General features: G+C 45.6%; 1 protein-coding gene across 2 annotated transcripts in view; it reads left to right on the top strand.

Moving 5' to 3' along the window:
• Positions 1-20,287, top strand: part of CUX1 (cut like homeobox 1) — a 332,631-nt gene that overhangs the window by 144,499 nt on the left and 167,845 nt on the right. For both annotated transcript variants that reach the window (XM_055001346.1, XM_055001347.1), the window contains exon 3: positions 9,892-9,939. In XM_055001346.1, coding sequence (XP_054857321.1) covers positions 9,892-9,939 — 48 coding nt within the window. The remainder of the gene's footprint in view (positions 1-9,891; positions 9,940-20,287) is intronic.

Genomic DNA, 20,287 nt, shown 5'->3' with positions numbered 1-20,287 from the left:
CTTCAGATCATGAAAAGTCAAACGTTCCCTATAGTACATTTCTAAGGTGCTTCTTACCCTGCGGAGCTCAGGAGTGAGTATTGGGGAGTGCTGCTCCTTCATTTTCTTGACCGTGGTTCCTTGTTGAGTGCTGCACCAGTTCCAGGTTCTTACATGGAAGGCCCCACGTCTTCCTGCCCTGTGGCCTCACCCAGGCCTTCCTTTTGCTGTGTGAGAGCCCCATTGTTCTGCCGTGGCTTGGTGGTAGGTCACCTGCTTTGCACATGGCAGGGAAGGGATCCCATGTTGAATCCCGGGAACCTTCTGTTAAAAAATCTTGTGTAGGAGATATTGGGTAAAGTTCAGTTTCGTCCCAAGGCAGTAGAGAATACAGAGCTGGGCAGACAAGTGGCAGGCAGCAGTTTCCGATGCTGGGCTCAGGCCGGTGCTCTTCCCATTGGTCAGAATCACTGGGGAGAGATTGCATGCTGGGACATCCATGCCGGTGCCTCTCTCCTCCCCCGAGTCTCAGCCCTGGTTGTCTAGAGCCTTCCCCCTCTTATGTGATCCAGAGATAAAGAGAAGATGAAGGCGATGGGAGGTCTCTCCAGATAGTGAATTACTCCCATGCTGCAAAGGGTAATGTTTGCACAACTCTTGCAACTTTCTTCACTTAGCATCTCTCTTCTGTTCTCCTTTTCTTCTGCTTATGTTCTTGCCTTTAACTTTCTCTGCTCCCCTTGCTTTCATTCTGTACCATTTTTAGTTCTTTCAATGAGTTCCCTGGACCGCCCTCCCTCTTTTTATCATACCCTTGCCTTTATTATACCCCCCCCCCCTTTAATGTGCTATCATCTCTATCCTTATCTGCCCATGGCTGTCAGTTCCCCTAGACCAGGACTCAGATTGCTTTTGTACAGGGTTAGCAGTAAAGACATGGTGCCAGCATGCCATCCCAAACCCTGTGTTCTGCCTGAGAATCTGTTTTGGGGAGGCGGGGCTGGTAGGTGGCGGCAGCATGTCCACTGATACACCCAAGACTAATATTTTTGCATCTGGCACAAAGCAAAGGAGCGCCCGGTTGCAGCCGAGTAAATTTAGCAATACCATATTTAATGTTTTTTAAAAAGCAAGATTGGAACCCATAACGCCAAGCGACCGTTTCAGAGGCAAGTCCATACCATCCTGACACATGTTTCTCGTTTGATTCGTACTTATAAACCAGAATTGCCCAACTCCTTTGCAAATGTAGTTTCTCTTTGATTTCCATACTGGGCGGGCCCTCTGTGCTGGAAAAAAATAGGTCAGGAGCAATAATCTGAATCTTCTTCTGATAAATAATTAAAGCAAATGGAATTTTCACAAGATCCATGAGCTAAAATCATCCTTAAAGCTCTGGCACGTACTTTTCGGCTGATGTAAAATCCACGGAGTTTTGTTTTTTTTCTTTTCAGTCTAGGAGTAGCTAGCCAACATCCTCGCAGATGTAATTGAAAAATAGTGTTATGTGTTGCTGTTGCAAATACAGAGTAGATTTCTGGGGTGGTGCATTCTCATCTGTGGAACCAATAATTAGTATCTTTAAAAATGTATTGGTTGGGCGCTGAACAGCCAAGTTATTCTTTCTGCTGCGGGGCTCATGCTGCCTCCTACTGTTCTTTCTGTTCCTTCTCAACCTGTAAACAAGAGAAGAGATGTTTGTGCAAGGGAAACATATAAGACTCCCAAGGCTCCCTCTCTTCTAAAGGAAACAAATTCTACAAGCTGCACAACTAACTGATAAGTTCGGGCAAGCCGTTGGATCTCTGTACGAGGAAGATCAGAGACTCATGCAAAACATAAGGGTTGAGTTGCACATCTGTGAGCAGCTCTTGCTCTTCTCAAGGCTGCATTCCAATGGTACACGGTGGCTAGCACTAACCTATCTCTCCCCACCCTTCATCCCGCCTTTTTTTTTTTTTTTTACACAAGCCAGTTTGTGCTTGACCTTCCTACCAGATTTGGAAACCACAGTCAAACCACGACTTTCGCTCCTGGTTCAGAGAGTAATCTTAAACGGCAGTTGCCGGATAATTGTGCGCAAGAGTGGTGTCTGCCTCAAAATTTAAATCTGGGGAGGGGGGTTGAACAAGGCCATGGTGTACAAGCAGCCTAAAAGGGCTTACTGAGCTTCGGCCTCCTCTTTCTCCTCTTTTCAAAGCAGCCGTCCTGACTGAGCTTGTCCCTGGCCTTTGGTTTCCCTGGTTCAAGCTAGCAAAATACCTTCTCCCCCCACTCCACTCCGATAAGTTCCTCTTAAGATCTTGTCAGATAGCATCTGGAATCAGAACATTCAGCCTTGGCCAATTTTCCGCGTAGGGTCACTCGCCAGTTCCTTATTAAATGTCTCCTAACAAGGGTGGAAATGCAAAAAGGGGGAGACGATCGGGAAGGCGTCGCAGCTCTCCCATGTGATGAGCTGGCTCTGCAATCGATTGCGACAGCTGAACTAATGATGTCAGTGATGCTGATGCGACTGGGCTGCTGCCTCCCCCCATGCCCCGACTCTCACCAGCCAGTGTGCATGGAGAGAGAGAGAGAGAGAGAGCCTGCCGTGGCAGAGTCCGGGAATCCAGGAGCTCTTCCTTCAGAGTTCATTTTGCTTATGGATACAATACTTTACGGATGAGAACTCTGTCTAGGTCTTGCATCCCCGGAGGGTCATTTTGTCAAACCAGGACTGCAAATAGCTGGAATGCAAGCTTTCGAGTTTGCAGACGCTTGCGGGGGCGGGGGGCAGGGGGGGTAGCACCGGGAAGGGAATGAGTCCATCGAAGGATCGAAAGGTGCTTGGTTACTGTTGTTTGAAATCAAAAGGGTGAAGTGGCTGGCCAGAGCCAAGCCTGGCAGTGCAGATGGAAATGGGAGCAGTTGCTGGGAAAGACTGGCACCCTGGAGATCTCAAATGACCTTTTTCATGAGGAATCCAGATGAGTGGATCTTTTTGTACAAGTCTCACCTTCAACAGGTTGTCATATATCTAAATAAAACAGACATATGATTGTCCAGCTTTTAAAAAAACAACAACAACAGCTTTCTTGGGGCTGAACTAAAATTCTGACAGGCAAACTATTTCCAGCTTGTTTCATCTGTTCTCAGCTGGAAGGGAGGAATTATTTTGCTGGCTCTTCATTCTGATCGCTGTTTTAAAAAATGGGAGACTACTGATTCCTGGGACATAGAATTCCACCACCACCACCCCCAGATTATTTTGGAGGCATGCTTCATTTTTTCCCATTCATCCCCCGCCCCACCACCATTGGTTAGCACCATTACCTCCTATAGTCCTGCTCTCCTTAACCTACTTCACAAGGTTGTTGTGAGGTCAAAATTAAAAAAAGAGGAGAGGCATGCGCACCAACATGAGCTCCTTAGATGAAGTGTGGAGATATGAATAAGGTAGGGAATTTGTCTGAGGTTCCATCTGTACCTGTCCACCTTGCAATTGGTTCTCCCATGGGATGTCTTTTGACTCTGCTTTTGGGATACTACTCAAGCTGAAAGGATCAAAAGAGTGGCGAGCATTCAGAAGTGGCTTCATCTGCCAACGTAACCTTGACTTTAATCCGCACAGGATTGGCACATGAATCTGATCTTGCTGCACATGTGTTTCACTGAAAAATTTCTGGGCCCTTTCACAAGAGAACAGACCTAACTCTGCCACCAGCTGCTCCTGTGATGGAGGCAGTAGCTAATCACATCTTTCTGGATGTGCCTGCGCAATATATTATGCTCACACGTGCTTATTCAGTTATGCTGTACATTTTTAGTGAGTATATGTGCAGTAGAATCTTAAGAGTACCTCTCAAATCAAGTAATGCAGTGATTTACAACCAGTTGTAGACATACTGTTGGCGAGACTCAGATGTATTACGAGGTGGGATGCAAGGTTTTTATAACAGCTACTAAGAATTTGGTGTCTCTCAGTCCCCATTTCCACCTGCAAGTATGATGTGCTATTTCTTGCTGACCCTACCTGCCACGGATTATCCATCTGTGACCTTTTGGTCTGCTAGTAGTAAGAACAGAGTGTATGTAAACATATAAATATCCTTCTTGGGAAAAGTACTTTTTACTTACATTGTGGTGGGACCCGGATTCTTTGATAGTTTCCTTTTATTCAGCTTAACAGCCCATAGGCCATACACGCTAACAAAGTTTAAGAATTAAAAATAATGGTTAAAGAAAAGGTCGCCATGTCTACAATGCAGTTTTTACAAAGGAAACTCAGTAATAGTCTTAATTTTGTGGCATCAGAAATGTTCGAATGCCTCAGTAGCCATTTTTTTAAAAGAATCTCTCTCTGGCTACTTCGTGCTTTGGACAGTGAAAGACAGTATGGGATAGCAAGTCCAGTTCAGCTAAAGGGCAGTTACAGAAGTGTTCATCTGATGGTATCTTAAGGAAGCGGCCCTTCATCTGGGCTGTCAGCAATGCATTGCAACGTGCAATCATGTATGACCACCTCAATTTTGGGACTACTAGCATACTGAGGTAATGAGGCAGGTTGAACTGTGTAGGATATTTAATTCTCACATAGAGGTGGGAGCATTTTCATGCCGTGTCCTTTAGAAGGGAGCCCCAGTCCTGCTTAAGCAGCTTCTCTATGAGTAGTTCTCGTCTTTTCCCAATTAAAGCTCTTAGGTCCCATGAACCTAATTTTTTCATTTCAGTGTCCACATTTCTGTTCCACCTTAACCAGCCGCACTTTTAGGCTGCTGATTTAGCAAAGACTGGAAGATCTTCGGAGTTTTGCAGTCTGTGTTTGAAATTGACTATGGCTTTCCAGATCAATGTTGAGATTTTTCGAAGGCCCAATTCAAGTCGAATGACTGTGGAAGCTGTACATGGTGGTAGAGCAAGTATTTTCTGGAAAGGGGTTAACTGGAGCTTGTCAAGTTGTTCTGTTGGGCACAGGAACCAGATCAGGGAGTCATATAGTATACGTGGTATTACAAGAGCCTTGTACGCTTTCAAAAGTAGATTCTTTGATAGAATGATTGGTGGGGATAAGATACATAAGGTTGACAGTTACTGATAAAATGCATACGGTGGCCCAGATACAGCTGTCAAGTTTTGCTTCAAATTGCCATATTTATTTGAACACTTATACCGTTTTCTCCCCAGCGGGGGCCCAAAGTAACCAACAACTTTGTTCTCCCTTTCTTTGGCACCACAGCAGCCACCCTGTGCTTGGGCTGGGATAGAGTGACCGGCCCAAAGTCACCCAACCAGCTTCCGTGACAGAGTGGAGATTTCAACTTAGGTATCCCAGACCTTATTCTGGTAATGGAACTATGACACCACACTAGCTCTCCAAATGTAATATGTGTTTCTCAACATGGAGGAATTGTAGCACTCTGGCTACGTGTGCCAAATACCCTCAGCATCTCTAGTTACAGAATCTCAGAAAGCTTGTGCTGTGGAAGACCCTTCACTGCCCGAGAGCTTGGCTATCTCCAGCTAGCTGGAGCTCTTATCTGACTCGCTATAAGGTTTCTTTATTTTCACCCTTGCTCTAGTGGTAGGTCATTCAGTTTGCACATGAAAATCTCCAGTTAAAAGGCTCTCAGGTAGCAAGACAGGTGAAAACTTTGAAGAACCTTTCCTAGTTGTTGGGCTAGATGGATCAGTTGTCTGGCTCTGGGGCTACCTTAGTTGGAATACCTGCCATCAGTTGTAGGAGCTTAGCATAAGATATGCTTTATAATCCTGATTTGAGAGGGATAGCCATACTAGTCTGCAGCAGCAGAATTAAACGGGAGTCCACTGGCCCCTTAAAGAGGTTAACAAAATATTTTCAGCATAAAGAATGCTGGTGAGTCCAAGCTCTCTTCATCCGATGCATCAGCCTCCTTTTCTTTTTGCATATTTTCAGAACTTTGTTTATACCCTGCCTTCCTCCCCATTGGGGACCCAAAGAGATTTGCTTTGCTCTCCTCCATTTTATCCTCACGTCAACACTGTGAGGATGGGGTGGGCGCCTAAGGTCACTCAGCAAGCTTCCCCCAGATCCTACACAGGCTCTTATGTAGAGGGGAGGATGTTTTGGCTCATGATGGCCCATCACCTGCTGTTAAAAATAAATAAGACCGTCAAGGTAACGCCTGGTTCTTCCAACTGCTTCAAGAACCCCCATACTCAGCGCTTGATGCTTTCCCCTTCTTACTGGCACATAGCGGCGGACTTTTGAAAGGAGTTTATTTGGGGAAGAAGAACTTGGAAAGGTCAAGTTTTTCGCTTTAACAGATCATTGTTTGTTGGAGAGCTTGGTGCCACCTACCCTTGGGGAGTATTAATACGTGGTCAGCCGTTTCCTATGGAGCAGCCTCCTCCCTTTTCTGATCGCAGCCCCAAACAGCTGCTGAATATTTCTCAAGACTGGCAAAAATCTTCCGATGCCTTCCTTTGTTTGTTTTCTGGTGCTGCAGACTCCTTTTGTACCTGGCTGAGAGGCTTATTTTTTTGTCTGTTCGGTTTAGTGCGAACAAAGCAGGAACTACATCTGACACTGGGGTAATAGTGAAGAACATTGCCTTATGGGGAATTTTCCATTTTGCCAGCAGTAAATCTAGCAGGAACTTCGGGGCCAGCAGCATGAAAGATTGGCCACCTCCTGCCCCCCCCCCCTTTTGATTTTTTCATCCTCTCCTGCTGTGTCCTTGTGTGTGTGTGTGTGTGTGCAAAGTGCTTTCGCTGACGGTGACCTCCATAGGGTTTCCAAGGCAAGAGACGAACAGAGGTGGTTTGACATTGTCTACCTCTGTGCAGCCACCCTGGACTTCCTAGGTGGTCTCCCATCCAAGTACTAACCAGGGCCGACCCTGCTTAGCATCCGAGATCTGATCCAATCAGGATAGCCCTAGGCCATTTGAAGTCCTAAAATGGGAGGGGCTGGAATTCTACCTTGTTTATAGGTACATACCATGTCAGCAGGTATCGTGCTTGGCTGGTCTCCCTGCTGCGTCTGCTCCGTGATGGTGTGTAGGCTGAATCACTTGGCCCCTCACCCCCAGTTTAGGGGAGAGTACACTGCCTGGTGTGGATGCCTTGCACTTTGGTCCCAGAGAAATGACGGGAGGTCATGTAGGGATGCTTCCTGGCAAGACACAGGCAGTCAGGCACACATTCTGAGAGGCTCTGTTGGGGTCCAGTTACTATTCTGGAAGTAGCTGAGGTTACACACCTGCTTGGCACATTGCTGGTGCTAAGCAGGTATGAGCCCAGTTCTCTTGGATGGGAGACTGCTGGGAAGCTGGAACTCTGTGCAAGAGCAGGACTTAAATGGTACTCTGCATCAAGCTGTTTCTGGGTGTGTTGCCATCATAAATGTCAAGTTTAAGTAGCATATCTCCTCCTTTGGAATCAAAATTGGATAAGGATGAGGGCGATTATATCTATTATACAACTCAGAACTCGAGTTGAGTCTAAAACTTGGCTCGCCCCAGTTTGGGTTCGGGCCACCACTGTGTTTTTATTTCTTCATCGCCTTTGAATGCTGATCCAGAGAATACAAAAGGAGGAACCAGATACCAGTTAATACATTTGTGGTGCTTTTTACAGATACTGCACTTGAATGATTGATTGTATGCATTTGATCACAGAGTAATCCCATGTCAGAAAAGCACAGCTCACTCAGATGGCCGAGGGAGAACTGCCATGCAGAGTTCTGTTAGGATACCACGACACAAAGAAATCATTGGCGGACAAAAACTAGCTCTCTGTATGTACCCCCCCTCTCTGTTTCTTTTTTTTTAAACAGGAGGGCACATGAGAGTTGGGAGGTTAGATTTGGGCAAAGGCAGATTAAGTATTACAGAACTGTTCTGTCTGGGAGCGCCAGAAGGGAGGCATGCAAAAAGATCCACCACATTTTAAGATTTTTCCTTTATTTATACCCCACCTTTCTTTCCAAAGTGGTTCACGTCATCTCTCCTCCATCTTATTGTCTGTGAGGTAGGTTAGATGGAGTGTGTGTGACTGGCCCAAGACACCCAGCATGCATCCATGCCAAAATGGGAATTCAAACCTGGGACTCCCAGATCCTAGCCTGATATTCTGACCACTACACCATATGCCCACTCTTGGACCAGCTGAGAGCTGCCCTCTTCTCCTTCCTGAAGCATGGTAGCGTTTCCCCCTTAAATATTCCTTTTCCAAGCTACCAAAATTCAGGAATCACCTCGTGAAACAGATGGCAACATATTTAGGATAGGCCAAAGAAATTATGCCTTCACACAAATGCAGAATTTTGCTTTGAAATGTGCTGCATTTGTAGTGTGGTGATGGCCACTGGTTTTTAGATGGCTTTAAAAAGGAATCAAAGAAATTTATGGAAGACGAGGAGGATATTGATTAATGGCTGTTAGCCATGATAATCTCTGTTTGTAAATAGAACCTCCCTGCTCAATGGCAGTATACCATGGAAAACAGTTGCAGGGGAGTTGAGAGTGAGGGAGGGCTGGTGGTTTTCTTGCTGGGGTTGTGGGCTTCTCAGAGGTAACTGGTGGGCCAATGTGGAAGTTGGGGTACTGGGCTTGGCTTGATCCAGCTGGGTTCCTCTTTGGTCCATCTCCCCTTTCTGTATTTTCTCTTCTTGGCACCTGCTTGTCAGCTGTGTAAGTAAGTACCTTTTAAGTTCCTTAAATTTTATTACCTCAAATTGCCCACCTTTTTGTTACATTTCTTTGTAGCACATAAGTGGTCACCCAGAGAGGGGTGGGGGCACGTGCAATTGTCAAGTGTCATCCGGCTTGACCCTGCTCTTCACACACACCATACTGATGGGGGTGAGCTTACTGTGCCACCTGCACATCCTGGCTGGCATTCAGGGCTGGCATCAGGGTTTGGTATACTTGGGCACCTGCCAAGGCCTAGTGCAGGCTAGGGGCCCTAGCTGTCAGCCAGCAAAACTTTTTAAATTTCCCATCAGAAAATGACAATTGCTCCGGAAGACACCCCCCCCTCATGACCTTGTAGGGGCCTTAGGGATAATCCCCCTTTTTCTAGTTTGAGAGATGGTGGTGGGGGCAGAGAAACAGCTGTCTTTGATCCCCTTTAGCCTTGCTCTGTCTCTCTCTGTGTTTGCCTACAGGAGACGTTGGAGCAAGATGAGCCGGGGGAGGCATGGGTAGTTGGGGGTACCCTGGAGGGCAGCTGGCGCAGTGATCAGGCCCTGCATGCATGGACACCAATAACTTTCAGGGGTTGGATATTAAAGACCTCAAGGAGCATGGCATCTTTGGGGATGGAGGTTTTTTAAAATAATGCAGGTGGGCCACCAAAGACGTTGGCTTGCTCCAAATCAGCAAGTCTGCCATAAATCCCACGGTGCAGGTGAGGCTGTAGATCTAAATAAATGATGTCCAGTTGCTGGCGTGTTGGAAGGAAGCGCTGCTTGGAGGGGCTGGGAGGGAGGGGTCTTGCTTGATCCCATTCCATGTGGGTACACATGTTTTACATCCCATTAGTCATTCATTGCACTGTTTCAGTTGAGTTGTTAGGCTGAAGGAGTTCACTGATTACCCAACATTACTACAGGCTTTTGTTAACTAATTCTCTTCCCCTGGGACAGCCGTAATTGTGTATTGGGCTGGATTCATAAGCCAGTTTAAAATGGATATTTTTTTTTTGCTACACTCCTTGCTCATAGCAGTGTTTCGATTAAAAATGTAATCAGCCTTCAGCTAATATGATAAAATTGGTGAAATGAAAAAGCGCTGAGAGAGTAGCTGATGGAAATGCCCCAAATATATTCAAACCGTTGCATTTTTAGCTTGGTGAATTCACACTCCCCCCTCCTCCATTTTTTTGCTTTTAAAAAAAGGCACGGCTGTTTCCTGATGTATACATTGGCTTTTTTTTGTCTTCCAGGACCTGCGGAAACAGGTAGCTCCATTACTGAAAAGTTTCCAGGGAGAGGTAAGTTCTTGTCCTTTTTCTTCCTGTTGCCTTTTTAAATGTGGTGGGTTGGTGGACCTCTTCAAGGGCTTGAGGGTTTTCTATGATGCAGTCAAGACCTTTTCTCTTTGAAAGTGTGATAATGAACATGGGACCATAGAGGGAGATTTTCCCCACTACCCGTTCCAGGCCTTCATGGTGTGAGGTGCTTTGGAGCTGATACTCTAACCGTACAATCCTAAGTGGAGTTACTTCAGTCTAAGCCCATTGAAATCAATGGGCTTAGACTGGAGTAACTCTGCTTAGGATTGCATTGTGAAGCGGTAGGGCCCCTCCATCACCTTTAACTGTTAGACCAAGTGCTTTGCTTGTTAGCCTTTGATCCCAACCTCTTTCTGTGGAGCTCATGGTTCTCCATCCTTCCCTTGTTTTATCTTTGCAGCTATCCCTTTGGGGTAGGTCAGCTGCAGGGAACTACTGGCCCAAGATCACATGCTGATCTTCATTTGATTGCAGGTTTGGCAGCTTGAAAAACTATTGGCTGAGTTTGGGTACATGTCGGGAACCCTTGAATGGTTGAGGAACTTTAGCCCTTGGTCAGTGTGTCATGGGTCCTTTGACCATTCATGGCCACCATGGCGGCTGCCCAATCTTTCTGGCTCCTCTTCTGGCCTTTTAAGAGACCAGTGGGAAGTGTGATTTGCAGTCATGTGAGTGGTGCTGCTCGCTGAGGGAAGGACACGCACACTGATGCCGGTTGCGTTATGCCTCTTCAGTACGGGCAGCAGTTTGAAGCAATGTCTTGAGCGTCCCGTTCCGACAAAGGTTCTTTTTACCCAGTGATGCTCTCCCTCCCCGCCCACCCCATTTATTTACTTAGTTAAATTCTATTTATGGACTGCCTTTCAATTTTATGGTTTTGAAAGTACAATAAACATGGACCAATACATTCAGTAAAACCAAACCAGCCATAAAAAGCAGTAATAGGAAAAGCTAGTAGAATATGATTTTAGGTCTCATGTGATTTTTTTAAGCCATCAGTTTAACTGGCCTTGTAAAGTACGTACTTTAGAAAACAGAAGATTTCCTCCTCTTCAAAGAGCCAGCAGGGAACATCTGTCAGGTTTCCTTGATAAGGGAGTTCCGTAAAACAGGGGCCACCACCCCGAGGTCACTGTTCTGGCTGGGTGGTGGACCAGATACTTGGAGCCAACCCTGTAGCTTGTTTTGGGTGGGGGAGGGAGAGAAGGTAAAGCGTCCTACTAGGTTTGCTCAGTGATTAAACAATATTGAAATGTCTGTTGCATCTTACAATTGAATTACTGTTTCTGAAATTAAACTTTGGACACCCACTGGAATTCGGTCATCTTGTAATTGTTGGCTTCTACAGGCTTATCCAGTGAGGGTTTCTGTTGTACTTTGTAAACCGAATAATTCCCCAGTCCCTTCCTGATGTGGTGGTGGTGGTGGTGGTGGTGATGGTGATGATGATGAAGGTTCTTGGGAGGGCCCTTAGTTTTTAAATATTTGTCGCTCATTGTGGCAGTTAATGCAGTTTTGTGCCCTAAGCAATTTCTAGAAATGAGCAAAAGAGGCTACTAGAAAATTGTAGCCAGCAATCATGTGAAGCCAAAACCAAGATCATTTCCAGGATGGTCCTTGGACTGAAAATGTTTCTGCTAGGTTCCTGAACACCACATACGAGGCAGAGAGGGCTGTTGGGGGACGGGAATTCCCTTTGGGAACAGTTCTGCAAAGAGAGGACCACCATTAATAGCATCCCAAGGCACATGACCTCCTCTGAGGTTTGCTTAGAATTCAGCTGCAGTTGAACATCTGAAGCTGTTTTCTGAGTCACTTGCTCCACTCATTCATCTAAGTCTGCATTATCTTGCCTGACTTGCAGTAGCTCTCTAGCAGATCAGGCCTTTCCCTGCTGCTGGGGTCGTTCAATGAGATATCCTAGGGACAGAGCCTGGGGTTTTTATGCTAGACTACTGCAACTCGCTTTATGCAGGGCTTCCCCTGAGCCTGATCCAGAGGCTACAGCTGGTCCAAAATGCAGCTGCGTGAGTAATTGCAAGGGTCCCAATTAGGGAGCATATAGGGAACTGGTTACCCGTTGAGTACCGGGTCCGGTTCAAGGTTTTGGTGTTGACCTATAAAACCCTATGTGGATTGAGCCCAGCATATCTGCAGGACTGCCTCTCCCCATATGTACCCGAGAGGATGCTTTGTTCAACAAATAAACAACTGTTGGTGGTCCCTGGCCCAAGGGAGGCCTGCCTGGTCTCAACCAGAGCCAGGGCCTTTTTGGTCCTGGCACCGACCTGGTGGAACTCCCTGTCTGAGGAAACCAGGGCCCGGCAGGATTTGTTATTTTTCCACCTGGCCTGTAAAACAGAGATGTTCCACCAGGCATATGGTGGAGGCTAGGTTGGGCCCCCCACTGGCCACTCTAAACATCTGTCCACCACCCTACATATGAGCCTATATATGAGCCAGGGCTTGAAAAGCAGTATTTTATCATTGCCATCTGAAGAGAAGCTGTATTGTATTTATTGTATAAAATTGTTTTAATGGTATTTGTATAATGTTTTATCTGTTTTAACTGTTATTTCTGTAAATTGAAACGTTGTACTCTGCCCTGAGCCCGCCTGTTGGGGAGGGCGGACTAAAAATCTAATCTAATAATAATAAATAAATAATATAATAAATATGCACTCCCCTCTCTCCAAATGTACACGACACAGTGATGGTGTGGGCCAGGTGTATGCTGGAGGCACGTGCTGGCCCACCACTTTGCATGCAGAATATCCTGGCTCAAACCTTGGACAGTCTGCGTACAAAATCTGTGCTCTGCCATGTCCCTCCCCATGAGTCTGAAGCGCCCTTCTGCTCGTGGTCCCTATAGCTCAGAATGGTCTGGTCTGCCTGCTTTAAGAAAATCATTTCCAGTTTCATGTGTTTTAATCAATCAATTTTCATATGAGTAAAGACATTTCTGAAGCAAACAGCATACTCTGGTTTTAGATAATGCCCGTCTGTGTCATAGCTGTCAGAATCATAGAAGAAGCATTTGCTTGCATTGAAGAGAGACGGGAAAATACCTCTTCAAAGATAGCTTTTCTCCATCTGCAGCATTTTATCTGTACTACTGTAAAAAAAAATACGTTTAAACAAATCTGCTGCCCAATTAATATGGGGCCTCTTTGTAGTCAGTCAGAAGGCTGCCAATCTTACTGTTCAGTTGATTAAACATTACAAACCTACGTATTTTTGGAGCTTTCTGGGCTAGACTAACCATTGGGAACAACAAAGAAGCCTGAACATTAGGAAACAGAGTGTCTGAACCTGCATTTGTGATGTCACTGAGCAGCTATTTTTAAGACTGGGTGAGGATTTCCTGAGGTCACCCGTATTCTTTTCATGTGGCAGAGTATTCGTGTCCAAGAGCAACAGAGGAGTTCCGAATTCAGAACTTGCTGGAAGGCAGATACTCTGAAAAGAACCTGATCTGCTGTGTGTTTTCCGCACACTTTTCCCCATTTGATATGGCAAGTGGCCTTTAAGGGCAGACTCGCCGGTCATTTTAAACGTGGAGGTAGGACTTGAAAATATTAAGACCATGGATAAATAAACTGCACTCCCTAATAAATCTAGCGGAGCAGGGAGTAGCCTAGGATTGAATCGCTCATTGGTTCCACGTTCTGTGTTTCACATTGACCAGCTAGCTATTAAACTCTTGTCAAGAACAACGTGGGTTCAGAAGCGTATACCTACCATGCAAGCTTAAGTAGAGTTGCACCCTCTGAAATCCAATGCAGTTGATGGGCTTGGAAGATGTGCTTAGGATGACGAAGAAAGCTCCTCTCAAAGCTCTTGCTTCTTTTCTGGCTGCCATCCATGGTAAATCTCTGCTTTTAATTTTGTCCCTAGTTTCTGCATTTTTTTAAAGCTTGAGTTTAGGGGCTTTCATTTTTCAAATTTCATCCTTTCCTCAGTCTCTCTAAAAGTTACATCTAGAGGCCATGTGCATAAATGCATACTCATGAACACCAGGACATCATGCAGTGCCCAGCCTACTACAGCTTGCACATGCTTCAACCACTGGAGTCTCTTAACCTGTTTTTAGGGCCACTGTGTTTTTCTAGTATATCTCAAAGAATCAACACACTCCTGGCTTTTGAGTCAGATGACTGCAGAATGAATGAATACAATATGCGACAGGTAGAGTAAAGCTTTTAACAGTGTGTATTAGTCACCTGGTGCTGGAGGGAGGGGAATAAGTGTTGGACTGTGATCCTTCACCTGGAGTGTTACAAGCACCATTCCCCATGTGAAAGATTGTAAGCTCATTCAAGACTTATTATCACCGTTTCAGATAAATAGAACATGAAAACAGTGGCAAACGTTTTAAAAATTATTAGTCCAGAACCTCAAATTCTTACATATATAGGAATTTTTAATAATGGTGGCGGGGGATGTCTGTAGAATAATGTGGGCAGGAGTTGCCCAGCTGTTTCTAGATATTGCAGCAGCAGGCGTAGTAACTAGTATACGAGTGACCTTGTTCCTCTCTAGTTCTCCTCACAGGTACTGAAATCCTGCAGCTGAGTGTAAAACATGAGTATAAACTGTCTCCCGGGCCTGTGAACTAAGAGAACAAACTGTGGTTTGGAAGGCCCCTGGTTCACACTTCCACTCCGCCACCCACTCACTTTGGCCATCAGCAAGCCAAATTCTCCCATTGCTGGAGTCCCACCCCCTTACGGGGGTATCAATACTGGCCTATCTTACAGGTCTGTGCTGAGACCTGCAGCCAGAAGATAAAAGTGCTTTGAATGCCGAAAGCTGTATATAAATGTATTGTTATTTAAACTTTTGAGTTTTACGTGTCTGAAAACAACCAGAGCAGGCAATACCAGATGCCAATACTAGAAGAGTTGTGAGAGTGATGGGGGTGGATAATGCTCTGCTAAAGAGATCCCTCTCACTTTCTCTCTGTTTCCCCTCTTGCTCTTACGCAGCTTCACCTTCTTTGCTAAGTACCTATCCCTCCCTACCCCCAGATTCCTTATGTTTAAATTTACAAACCTAATTAATCCAATTTCTTTACTGTAGACTCGCTCCGTGATAGCTCAATTAGAGCCACAGCCGAACTGTGGTTCAATATCCAGGCCAGCTTTTGTAATTGGAACCACATTTTCTTTCCGAGGATCTGCAGCTGGTTTGGGTTCTGCTCATGCAGAAAAGGATATAACCTTGCATAACATAGGAAATGAACGGTTGAGAGAGAAGCCAAATTCAATTTCAGTCAGATATTTTGAGGATAAGTCCATGATCTATGGAAGCAGGGGAATGAAAAGTGTGTGTTATGTGGAAAGCCGGTGTCTGTGGCAGTCTATTAATCATGACCGGCCTGGGTGCTTCTTTGCATTAGCACCGATTTTGAGTACAGGGGCTGGAGATCGGCCAAGCGCTCCAAGTGTTAACCTCTTCGAGACCCGGAGCTGCTTTGCTGTCGAATAAATGTAATGTTGCGGTCAGGAGCGATGTAGCAGGGAAACAGACGTTGAGCGAGGCTATTACAAATCGCTCTGGATCGTGGAAGTCGGCAGCACGTGGTGAAACCCACAGCCTTTCTTTTGTTTCATTGATTCGGGGCTGTGAGTTTTTGCAGCCTTTTTGATTAAAATGGTCTCCTTCCGCCATTGTAATAAAACCGAAACAATCTGGAGCAAATCTAACATGTCCGCAGGATAATTGATGCCTTGTAACTTCCTCCCAGCAGTGCTGTGCATATTGAAGTGGGGAGTTGCAGGTTATTTGTGGGGATCGCCTTTGGCTCAGTGGATGGGCATGTAGAAGATTTTATTTACATACACCTTACCTGCAGGTATATACGCACTGTGTTGTAAGCTTACCTAGAGGGCCATTTTAATGGTAGTAAGGCAGGATACAAATTGAGATCCTGTGGTTCATTCTCTGGTATCTTCAATACAGAACAGTCTAGGGTAGCAGATGTTAGAAAAAAACTTTTTCAACCAGAGACCCTGGACAGCAGTTACTGTACAGAACAAACTGCACTGGATCCAGTAGTCTTGCTCGGCAGAAGGCAAATTCATATCTCCATTCTTGTTGGCAGGGAGAAAACGTGTCTTGGGGGTTGGTTCATTTCTAGGTTGCAAGTCTTCATCTTTAAGAATGAGAGAAGTGTGTTTATGGGTGTTAGGAGTAAGAAACGAGGGAGTGGGTTAAAGAGTAAGAAGCGGGTTGGATTTCGGACTACAGGACACAGAGGAGGTTAAGAACAGGAAAGGTTATGTTGAGTACGGAGCAAAAAGAGACTGGCCATTATAAGATGCTAGGCAGGCTATTCCTTTTCCTTTGCAGTGAAGCTTTTTGGGAGAAAAGATCACCACAAGGTGATATTCCCTCTTAGTTTTTACATTGTTATCAGCTGGGTGACATACCCACAAATCAAATTGCCAGTTACTGTGTCCTGAAAATAACATTTTTCCCTAACGATTTTCCAAATCACCCTCCATTGCAATTTTCTCATTATCAAGATCATATTCTATCGCCTGAGGGGAATTCTCATTTTGTGGACGGTCTCCTTTCTGCTTTAGCAGTGGCTCTGTGGCTTTGTCCCTTAGTTGTAAGGAGGGTGATGGAAACCATCTGTTTATGAGGGGAATGCCGCTGTCTACAACTGGCGTGTTGCGAGCAGACAAGGCTGTAGACCTGCTCCATGCCAGCCAAGAGCTGTGTGGCAAGGAAAGAGTTTGTGTTCTGCCAAGGAAAGCATGGTGTGGTGGGGCCACACACTTCCCTGCTGAAAACTTCGAATGGTTCCAAGGTTAAACTGGTGGGAGTGATTCGTATCCGGAAATGAGAAAGAGAGTTGGATGAAGCGAAGGTGATACAGCTGGAGAAGAGTGAAATAGTGTAGTTCGGAGGTAAGAGTGGCAAAGAGAGGCTTGTCTGCTGTAGGAGCTGAAGAAAGCCCTGCTGCTTCCTCCACCTCCCATACAGGAGGGGGAAAAAGGAGCTTAGCCCTGCCTTTTTGGCTGCTCTGTGGTATGTGGCATTTGGAAAAGAGCACAGATACGTGGAAGGTTTTTCAGATAAACTGTGCACATTGCAGCGCACCAGACATTGGTTATAAACATATGGATCTGCCATATACAGACTCTCTCCATCTCTAGCTCAATATTGTCTATTCTTACTGGCAGGAGCTTTCTTGAGTCTCAGGCAGAGAAAGAGCTTTCACAAGCCCTGTGGCTTCAGAGCCTTCAACTGGTGGTGCCAGGGATTGAGCCCTTCCCCTCTGTGTGTCTTAACACTGAGTTTCTACACGAGAAGCCTCAACACATGTTTGTCAACTGTAGGGAGACGCAGTGTTAGCGGGGAAGTGTGGTTTTATAAGACATGGTCTGCCGAGATTGCTCCTCAGCGGGTTTGTTAATTTCATTCATTCATTTCAAATTTCTATTCCACCCTCCCTGCGGGCAGGCTCAAGGCAGATAACAACCTATTAAAACACAATAAAAATTTCATCCACATTAAAACAGCAAATACAAATTTAAAAACAGGATGGTGGACAGCCTTCACAGGCAGGGTTAGAATTTTATACACCCCTTTGTTCAGGCCGGCCAGCCTCAGCCATGTGCCTGGCGGAACAACTCTGTCTTGCAGCCCCAGCAGAAGGATAGTAGGTCCTGCCAGGCCCTGATCTCCGCAGGAAGCATTCCACCAGGTGGGAGCCAGGACCGAAAAGATGCTGGCTCTAGTTGAGGAGCCTCCCGAAGGCTCTGTCAATTTCACCTCTCCAGTTTAAAACTGTGGGATCAGAACCAGAGGGCTGCAAGGAATGGGAATGGGCTGGAGCTGCCTTCCAGAGCTGGGCTTGGACCTGGAGAGGTTATAATGGGCTGAAGTTTCCCTTCTGGCATTTCACAGCCCCTTCACACTCCTCCAGTGTATAGCAAAGCCTTTGCCCTGTCCCTGGCTCTGTCTTTTAAAACTACCCTTCCTGGCTAACATTGGATCTCCCGACACGTATTCATCATATGTCAGATGTCTCATGTCGAGAGACTCACAGTTATATGCCCATTGTGGGCTGTTCAATGGAAGTCAAGGACCTCTGCTGTGTCGGGCAATAACAACCCAGGATGGAGAAATATCTTGATTTCATAACCTGATTTACCCCATTAAGGGCTCTCCTTCAAGAAACCTTTGGAGTTGCAGTTCTTTAAGGAGACTGGGGACTCTTTCACATTTGTACTGCCAATCAGCAGCCCACAAGGACTGGAGGGGAGAAGGTAGAAGGCAGCAGAATTTGAAGATGTGGTAACAGTGACGTGAACCTGGGTTTTCAAGTCTGTCCGTTTCACCATCCAGGTTCTAATCTGTAACTTTTAAAGTTTGTTAGAATCCTGTGTGTACCCAATTTCTCTTTAAAAGCAAACTGGATTTGATCAAAACAAGTTTTAAGCTCTCAGTGCTCATGGGGAAATTTGACTTCTAGCAGCAAAAACTGTTCATTGGCTCAGTCTCTGTACTGGTTGCTTTTTCCCTGTTTTAAAAACAAACGTTAAAAATTGCTCAAAACTTAGCTATACTGCACGTACTAATTTTTAACTGTTTTGGTGAATCAGACGGATGCTGGTGCCCCCCCCACACACACACACACATACACCTTAAATAAAGAAATAAAGGGGCCTGGCCCATTAGTTCATGATGTAGGTTTCGCTGCTGGCATTAAAAGCGAAAAGGTGCATTTATTGATCTTGGCACAGCCGATATTGTACCTGTCTGGTAAGTGCTACATAATGGTTTAGGCCAAGCGCAGGTTGTTTATCACCGGGCTGTTAAGAATGTATTGCTTCCCAAGCTGACATGTTAATGGTTTGGATGAGCCGTCTTTCAGAGCAGCGGCCTTGTCGCTGCTCAGCCTTAAGAATGCCTCTTAAAACCCACACATACTCACGTTGCGCGCTGGCTTTTCTTTGCACACAAGAAGGAACACACAAAGCTGCCTTCTAGGTTGGACCATTGGCCCAGTTTACGTTGGTAGCATTTGTTCTGACAGGCAGGTTGCTACTAAGGTCTTGGGTTGAGATCTTTACCTGCTCTTCTTCCTGAAAGCCTCTAACTTGGGGGCTCCGGGGCGACTGGCAGGGGCTTAGCTAACCTGCTAACTTGACAGTGTTGGTTTCCACTTCTGACTTTTTAATGTTCTTCAGAGCAGTTTCATGATAGAATGCAACTAAACACAGATTACAGTGCCTTACAGTGCTGTTACGTTGCCTTATGTCCCATCAGTTGCTTTTAAATATGTGCTCCTATGTGCTACCTGTTGCTTTAAGTATGACTCTACTGGGTAATTCTATGTTGTCTAATGTCAGTCCTAGAATTGCTTATGTTCTGTTTCAGTATTTTGCCAACTCTGTATTGGATTCTTGCTCATGTTATGCCTTTGTAAACTTGCATATATTTACCCTATGTCATTGTTTATAGAAATGCCCTTGATATTGACTGTACTAATACCTCACTATGTAATCCGCCTTGAGTCTCAGAGCCAAGCTACAAGTGACACCTGACACAGGTTGGGCGCTTGTCAGTTTCCCTCAAGTTTTGATGGGAAATGTAGGTGTCCGGTCTTGCACCTTGGCTCTCCATTTAATTGAAGTTTACAGAGCGGCAGTCTATGGGAGGAAGAACATGCAGTTGGGAGGGGAGTGCAGGCGTCAGGCTCTCGCCAGGCACCCCCCTTCCCCTCCGCTGGGTGTGTGTGTGTGGGGGGGGGTTCTGTAAACTTCAATTAAATGGAGAGCCAAGCTGTAAGATCAGGATGCCTACATTTCTCCTTGAAGTGCTTCCTATCTGTGCTTTTTTTGATCCAAAATGCAGCCCTGTTGGCATTTCTCTGCAAATAATTCTAGCTGAAATGCCGTTTGGTTCAGCACAGGCCTTTTTCTTCAGGTCATGTGACCAAGGGGGCTGTTGGACGCAGAGGCCCTTCCCTGAGATGAGCCCACGGTGTGATGAATGGAAGTTTGGAGAACTTCCACACCCAGCCCCCAGTTGCATGAGATCATCTTACAGAAAAGTGGCAGAACTGAAAGGACTTGTGCAGGGAGACGCAGGTTGTATTTGAAGATGACAGTTGAATGGTGAAATGTTTCAAGTTGGAAAAGAGCTCTTTTTTATTTTGCCTATTGTCTTTTGATTTTCTCTGGATGGGGCTTTTCCACATGGAGGAGGCAGTTTCGGTCCTAAAACTATACCCGTGTTTTTAGTGTTTGGTGCTTAAATCAGCTCAGATTGCTTATGTAGGAAAAAAATATAGATGACTAACAAG

The sequence above is a fragment of the Eublepharis macularius genome, chromosome 17 (assembly GCF_028583425.1).
Source record: "Eublepharis macularius isolate TG4126 chromosome 17, MPM_Emac_v1.0, whole genome shotgun sequence".
Lineage (NCBI taxonomy): Eukaryota > Metazoa > Chordata > Lepidosauria > Squamata > Eublepharidae > Eublepharis > Eublepharis macularius.
Note: the sequence above shows the minus strand (reverse complement) of the source record. Positions and strands in the feature narration are given on the sequence as shown.